The following is an 8,140-nucleotide window of genomic DNA, read 5'->3' on the forward strand; positions in this document are numbered from 1 at the left end:
GGTCTCAGGGTCTTGCACCCAGAATATGGCAGGAAAGTCAGTGGGATAATAGTGTATAAAAGGCACTTAGCACAGCACTTGGGAAACAGTCAATAAATGTTCACTGTTGCTGGAGTGCTGGTATTATTTCTCTACTCTGCTATATTTCTGAAAAGCTATCAGCAGCTCCCAGTTCCTAATAATAGTAGCCGATATTTACAGAGCCCTTACTCTGGGGCCCAATGCTGTTAGCAAGGGTTACCTCATTCAGTCATCATCTCAGCCCCACAAGGGGGGTCCTGTGAAGATCTCCGTCTTACAGGTGAGGAAACTGAAGCACAGAACACCTGAGTCCAGTGCCAAGACCCAGAGCTAGGAAGGTGCAGAGCCGGGATTCAAACCCAGCTCAGAGCTCAGGCTTACTGTCCAGTAGAACTTTCCACGAGGATGGACATGATCTCTCTCTCTGCCTTGTTCAATATGTAGCTACTGAGCATTTGAAATGTGACTTGTGCAACTAGGTAACTACATTTTACATTTTATTTAACAGTTAATTTAAGTAGCTGCATGCAGCCAAGGACCAGCACAGGACTGGAATATAAAAGCCCAAACTCCCAAGCTTAACAAAGAAATGTCCTCACAACACCCTGCCCACCGACCTCTCAACTAATCCTTACACAAAGCTCCAGTTAGTCTAAGATCCCGGGTAACTGTACTCGGTGCCACCTGCCAGCCATCCCCACCCTCCTCTTATCTGAGTCTTCTGTACAATGGAGGGGCTTTAGAAATGAGAGTAAGAGAGACGTCAGCTTCAACCCGGACTCCACCGTGACCTAGCTGTGTGACCTCAGGTCTCTGAGCCCTTGCTCTTCATCTGCAGAATGCAGCGACTGTGCTAACTTCCAAAGAGCATCAGCCAAGCACTTCACAGACGCTCTCTAAATGGTGGCTGGTTACACCCCTTCTTCGGGGCTCAATTCAAACCCCACCCTTTCATCCAAGGGACCCTGGGAAGCCACGGAGACATCTTCCTCCAGCTTCTAGAATCCCCTCACAGATTCTGTGTTATTTGTGTGTGTGGTGTGCCTGTGTCTCTCCTCTGCCATCAGCCCAGCCGTCCCCTGAGGCCAAGGGCTTCTGTCATCAGCAAGCCCAGGGACAAGTCACCAAGCAAAGAGCTCTGGAGGGAAGTGGAGCTGGCTCAGCCGCACTTTATTATCTGAGGGGTCTCAGTTTCCCGTCTGTAAAAAGGGGGTGAAAAGACCTCCATCAGTGAGTTGGTGTGAGGGGGAAAGGAAGTTGCCAAGGTGAAGAAATGAGCACGGTGCCTGGTGCATGGTACCATCTCGACAGGCACCTCCCACCCTTAACACAAGAGGCTGGCGTCATCACAGACCCAAGAGGCTACCACTGAGCTATTTTCCCCAACACTCCTGCTCTTAAAATGGGAAAACTTCAGTACAGTCTAAAGACATGAACCCCAGTCAAACTACCACTGGCGTTTTTTTCTTTTGTTTTTAACTTGATTGACATGACACCAAATTCTACCTGAGAGGCTAATCGGAAAGAGAAGCTGAGAACCCTCACAAATAGAAGGCCTGGGGCGGACCCGCCTTATAAGATGAGAAAGCACATTATAACGCTAACATCTGGTCTGTTGCCAGCACTCAGCAAATTTTTTCTTTTCGGTAAAACATTTTTTAAATATGTGTTATTGAATAAAGGTACCATCATTAAATTCTAAAAGTAACAGTAATAACAACAGCCAATCTTGGGGCTTCCCTGGTGGCGCAGTGGTTAAGAATCCGCCTGCCAATGCAGGGGACATGGGTCCGATCCCTGGTCCGGGAAGATCCCACATGCCATGGAGCAACTAAGCCCGTGAGCCACAACTACTGAGCCTGTGCTCTAGAGCCCGCAAGCCACAACTACTGAAACCTGTGCCACAACTACTGAAGCCCGCACGCCTAGAGCCCGTGCTCCGCAACGAGAAGCCACCACAATGAGAAGCCCGCGCACTGCAACAAAGACCAGCCCCCACTCGCCGCAGCTAGAGAAAGCCCGCACACAGCAACAAAGACCCAACACAGCCAAAAACAAAAATAAATAAATTTATTTTTTTTAAAAAATCTTTACAGAGCCCTTGCTATATGCCAGGGACTGTGTGGAGAGCTTTGGCCCCATGCATGATCTCTTCTGAACCTCACAACAATGTTTTTCACACTGCCAGCTGCAACTCATCAGATGATCATGAAGTCAGTTTAGTGGACCTAAAAATAGCAATTTTTAAAATGAAACAGAATAGAATAGGATGGAATAGAAAATATGAGTGAATTGCAGGTAACACCTCATAAATCTTTTACATATCTACAGAGCTTCAATTTTAAATGTGTTTCTTATTGTGAGTCACAGTAAAAAGTATTTGAAAAAGACTTCGTCTCACAAAAGACCTTATAACATATGTGTAATTATTATCACCATTTTACAGATGCAAAAATTGAGGCTTAGAACAATTATGTCTCTTGCTCAAATTTACCCAGCTGGTAAAAGACAGCTAAAACTGGAACCCAGGCCACCTGCCCTCAGACCCTGACCATCTTTAACACTGGCAGATCAACAGGAGAGGATAGATTGCCCTAAAGAATCATCTAGTGTTTCCAGGAAAAAACAAGCAACTGAAACCAACAGGAAATGGACAAATTAGCTCCTAAATTATTATTCTGCCTTCTCTTTGAGGGAAAAAAAAATTCTATCTTGTAAGATTGTAAGAATGAAACCAGTGAAAAAGAAAAGACTAGGCATCAGACTAGTGGAAGAAATCACAAAGAACAAGGCAGAGACAATGCATAAATATTAAGCTTTTACCCATGAAAGCTAGGAACAGATTAAGTTCCTGCTAACACTTTACTCATTTTAAAAAGCATAGCTGTGACTGTCCTAAGAAACTGACTTTTGGCCAAGCTAACTATCTTTCTCAATCTGGAAAATGGCATATTAATAATAGCCTCTACCTGCTAAGATTATTGTAAAGATTAAACTAGGTTTTGCAACACCTGCCCAGAGCAAACTCTCAGTAAAACAAGCTGCTGTTACCTGATGGAACGTAATGGCTCTTTCAGATCTGAAACTACTACTTCTGCCACATAACCAAAAGCCATAAGGTAGTGTTGAGGTTCAGGATGGGCCACCCCAAAATGCACCTCCATGGCATATTGTTTTAAATTAAAGTTTCTTAAGAAACGGCCAATCCAAGGGGGTCACTCTCACCCTCCTTTCTGTTTCCCTGAAAGAAGGAAAATCAATCTCCCATGTGAAGGGCACACTCCCTGCATCTGGAGGTAGAAGGACATCCTTACAGCCAAAAATAGGGAATTCGGAGCCTTGTTATTTCTTTAATTTACTACCCCAAGCCCAAACTCTGTTTAGACTCTTCAATAATTGGGCACACAAAACCTAAGTTTCTTTGTCCTGTCAATTCCTTACAAATTTGTTTCTTTTTCCCCTGTTACATCTTGTGTCAATTTTATTATTAGTCTAGCCACAAGAACTCAAGAGAGAGGTGGAGGGAGAAATTTCCTCCTCTCAGACAGTAGTAAAAACAAATTCATCACATCTTGCCCTTAATCAAGCACTGGCTGTTTCTTGCAAGGAGGACTGGTGACCGCACAGGCTCCTCGCTCAGAGTCAGTATCTCACCACACTGTCCCATCCTTCAACAGCCTGGCTGCAACGGCCAACCTCACCTCCCTATCACTCCAGGCCTTTCCTTCAGGCTGGTTGCTTCCTCTTTGCCTTCACCGCCTGAACTCTTACTTACAATAGCCAAGACATGGAAACAACTGTCCATCGACAGATGAATGGATAAAGAAGATGTGACACATATATGTGTATATATATATATATATATGAATATATGAATATTATTCGGCAATGAAAAAGGAAATCCTGCCATTTGCAACAGCAATGATGAATCTTGAGGGTATTATGCTAAGTGAAAGAAGTCAGAGAAAGAGAAATACTGTATAGATCGCCCTTATATGTTGAATCTTAAAAAAAGCAACAAAAAACAAAATAAACAAAAAAATAACTTAGAAAAAGAAATCAGATTTCTGGTTACCCAAGGCAGGGGATAGGGAATGGGGGAATTGGATGAAGGGGGCCAAAAGGTACAAACTTCCAGCTATAAAATAAATAAGTCATGATGACTATAGTTAACACCGTTGGATAGTATATTCGAAAGCTGTTAAGAAAGTAAATCCTAAGACTTCTCATCACAGGGGAAAAAAACATTTTTTTCTTTTCCTTTTTTTGGGAAAACTACATGAGATGATGGATGTTAACTAACCTTATCGTGGTAATCATTTCACAACATATACAAGTCAAGTCCTCCTGCTCTACACCTGACACTTACACAGAGCTATGGGTCTATTACATCTCAATCAAACTGGGGGAAAATATTTTTAACAACTTCCTTCAATCCTCCCAGACAACCAGCTGAAAATTCTTTCTCCAGTGCCAGTGACTTTTTAAGTAACTTTTTAAAATACATATACAAGTTTTCAGTTATTAATTATAACACTACCAATGAGCAAAGCAAAAACTCAAACAGCAAAAGGAAAAAACAAAAAAAGAAGACATCTATCTTCACCTGAAAGACTCTTCATCAGCTCTCCTCCCCAGAGTTACCACCGTCAGGCTGCTTATGAATCACTCTATACAGGTATGGCCGTGTGTGTGCCTCTATGTATATATTTTTTAGCACACATATTCACACAACTCTACTGTAGTGTGTGTGTATGTGGATATCTTGCTTTTCTCACTTAATCCCCTATCTTGGAACTCTTTTAAGATGGACACATTCTTTTTTAAGTACTACATAGCATTCTACCAAATGAATAGGCAACAATTTAACAAATCCGCCATCACTGTACATTTAGATCATTTATGATTTTTTTATTCTTGTTCCAATGATGATGCAGAAACATCCTTACACATACTTCTTCATAGGTAGGAATATAATCCATAAAATAAAATCTTAGAAATGAAATTTCTCAACCAAAGAGTTTTATAAACCTCTAATCTTGACAGCTACTGTCAAATTTCCCAGCATGGAAGTCTCAGAGGTCTTGACCCTTTATGACTCCATCACCAACACTCAATGTTCAGTTAATATTCACCAATCTCACTAGTGAAATATGGTTTCTTATGGCGATTATAACTTGGAAGTCTTTCCTTATGAGTTAGGCCAAGTACTTTTGGTTGGCCAATTGCATATGTCTTTCTATTTCACTCCCAACTTCCAGATCACTGTCTCCCCGTGAAACTGCTCTTTGGAAGGCTACCAACGCTCTTGTCTCCAAGACCAAGGACCTCATCTTACTGACATCCTCAGAGCACCATCTTGGCAACATCTGACAATAACCACCACCACCTCCTTCGGGAGACCCTTCTCCTTTCCTGCCATGACCATTTGCTGTGCTGGTTCTCCTCCATGAGTTGCAAGCCAACCTTCTCCCTGGAATCCTAAAGAGAAGCATATCCCAGTGTCCAATCCCTGAATCCCTTTTCTTCTCACTGTAAACATCTTCTTTTTTAAAAATCTACTGAATATCTGTGCTTTATACATAAAAGTAAGATTTTCTCCTGCTGAGAAATTCCCTCCTCACTGTAACATTATTAAACTGTCATCCATGTGCAAAAGATTTCCAAATGTCAATCCTCAGATCACCTGAGACCCATGTTTCTTACAGTCTACTGAACACCAGCCAAGAGACGGATGTCCTTCCCACACTTCAGATTGTGAACAGGGTCAACACTTGGGGCAGCACTCATCCTGTGCTAGATGCTGTCCTTGTACTTGACACTTACTGCATCTCCTATAACTTTCAAACCCAAGAGAGAATGCACCCACCTGACCGTCCACCTTCCCCAAACCTCTTCTACCTCCTTGAGCTTCAAACCTCAGTTAATGACTCTGTGTTCTTCCCCTTTCCCCTCCTTCTCACCCAATGAACTGCCAAATTCTGCCAATTCTGCCAGCAGACTGTCTCCATCAATCTCTCCAGCCTTCCCATCTCCACCTATGGCCAGACTACGGCTTCCTTACCTCTTGCCCTAATCCTAATGCGACCACAAGAGTTCTCTGCTGAGAGCACAGACATCATCACATCCATCTACCTGCCCAAAGCACGTGGCTTTTGGACAGGTTTCCTGCCTTCTCTCCACATACCTGGGCTTCAGGCCTACACTGTCAAGGCATGTACCAGTAGCATCCCCCCCAACCCACCCAGGGTTTTATGACAGTCCCACTAGTCTGTAGTCCCTCCCTCACCAGAGAGACACTCAGCAGACCTCATTTACCTTGTCCCACAGACAGCACCCAGCACAACGCCCATGCATTTGGTAGACGGCACTTAATAACTGCTTTCTAAAGCTTCTCAATACAATCTCGTAGCAGGCACTCCAAAACTTCTTTATTTCAAAGAAGGAAAGGAACTTCGATATACATGTAAATCCAAAATAAAGAACAATCTTTCAAAACCATCTAAATGACTCTGGGGTCCATTTGTCTTGTAGGACTGAATATACTTAGAAACCTACATATTTTCTTAGGACTTACAAAAAAGTCAAACTCCTTCCCTAAAAAGCTTTAGAGATAAATTAAAAATCACAGAAGCACTGGTCTCCAATAGTTATAAACCAGAATAATGATTCCCTATCTGCCAACAGAAAAACAGATTCAGCTGAGTCAAAGAAAGTTCCGGCAATCTCTTGATTTTATGATCTTCTGATGCCTCAATCAGCTGTCAGAACAAACAATGACCTCCAAAGTCGATACAAAGAAAGTAGCAAAGGCCATATGGTAAGTCAAATGTCCAACTTGATTGAGAAGCCAATAAAAACAAATGGCCTTGTGTGAACTGCTCCTATCAATTGGGAAGGACACATCCCATTTAGATTCTACTTCATTCTTTAAAGTTCTTTAAACCAATTTAAAAAGCTAACTTTTGTAAAGCCTCTTTGTAAACTGATTATAAAGTAGTCACCGAAAAGGAAGCAAACTATTCCTCAGTGAACGCAAAGTCAAATCATTCTGAAAAGCATTATTTTGTAGAAACATACAAGATTAAATTCTAAATGTGTTTATAATTCCCCCCCGCTGTTAACATTAGAATATTTCAAACACGTGTACTTAAGTGTCCTTGCTTTTTTTTTTTTTCCAGAAAACAAAAGTTTGTTAAAGTTTTCCCATCCACTCTTTAACCTGAAGTTAAGAACTGCTAAACTACTGATTAGAAGTTAGGGTTCAAGTTCAGGGAATTGAAATCACCTCTTCCTAAGAGTTGAATAAAGTAACACTGATAACAGAGAACTTCTGAGTTGGCATAACTGGGGGGACTTCGCCTAACAGCTCTGGTGCCCCCATGACCACGTTCATGGATTTACACCCTCGTGAAACTGTTCCCTTGATGTTTTTTAAAAAGGGAAGAAGCAAACTTCTTCAAATTAATGGGACCGGGAAGAGTTAACAGGAATCTCCTCCAAGGCCTCGTGAACTCTCTACCCCCCAGTGCCCCTCCAGGGCAGTGTGAAAGGAACAGCAAACCTTCAAGTGCTCCAGGCCCCCAGAGGCCACAGCCAGGGCCCAGTGGGCCGGAGACCGGCTCTTGACACTTAAGTCCAGGCTGGCCTTGGAGGGGAGTTGGAGACCAACTTCCTCGGGTGGGGACGCCTCAGGGGGCCGCCTGCGCCCCGCCCTCCTCCTCACCTGCGATTCATGGGCCGGACCCTCACAGCCACCTTGACCGATGCCATTGCTCATCGCGGCCCGGACCACGCGGGCTCCCACCTGCCCAGCGTCCCGCGGCTGCCGGCGACTCTCGAGACTTGGCCCGTGGCTCCCGCCCACTACCCCCTCTGCCCCCGCCCCTCCGCTCCCGGCCGGACCCGGCGGCCCGCGGCGGCCCCACCTGCCCTGCCACTGAGCATGCCCAGAGCGGCTCCTGCCCGCGTGATCCGCGCCCCGGGCTTTGGCGGCGTCCAGGAGGCGCGGAGGGGCGGGGCCGGGTTGCCTGGGCGGGGCCTGGAGCACGGAGGGGCGGGGACAGGATGCCCGGGCGCCGCCGCCCGAGGTCGACAAATCAAGGCAGATCAAGTGGCC

At 44.4% G+C, this 8,140-nt stretch overlaps 1 protein-coding gene across 1 annotated transcript in view; it reads right to left on the minus strand.

Annotated features, from left to right (window-relative positions):
- The window catches only part of KIF16B (kinesin family member 16B), a 293,074-nt gene extending 285,173 nt beyond the window's left edge, over positions 1–7,901 (minus strand). The window contains exon 1 of the mRNA XM_024123350.3: positions 7,748–7,901. Within this exon, the coding sequence (XP_023979118.2) occupies positions 7,748–7,794 (47 nt within the window). The 5' untranslated portion in view covers positions 7,795–7,901. The remainder of the gene's footprint in view (positions 1–7,747) is intronic.
- Positions 7,902–8,140: the final 239 nt, after the last annotated feature.

Source organism: Physeter macrocephalus, chromosome 14 (assembly GCF_002837175.3).
Source record: "Physeter macrocephalus isolate SW-GA chromosome 14, ASM283717v5, whole genome shotgun sequence".
Taxonomy (NCBI): Eukaryota; Metazoa; Chordata; class Mammalia; order Artiodactyla; family Physeteridae; genus Physeter; species Physeter macrocephalus.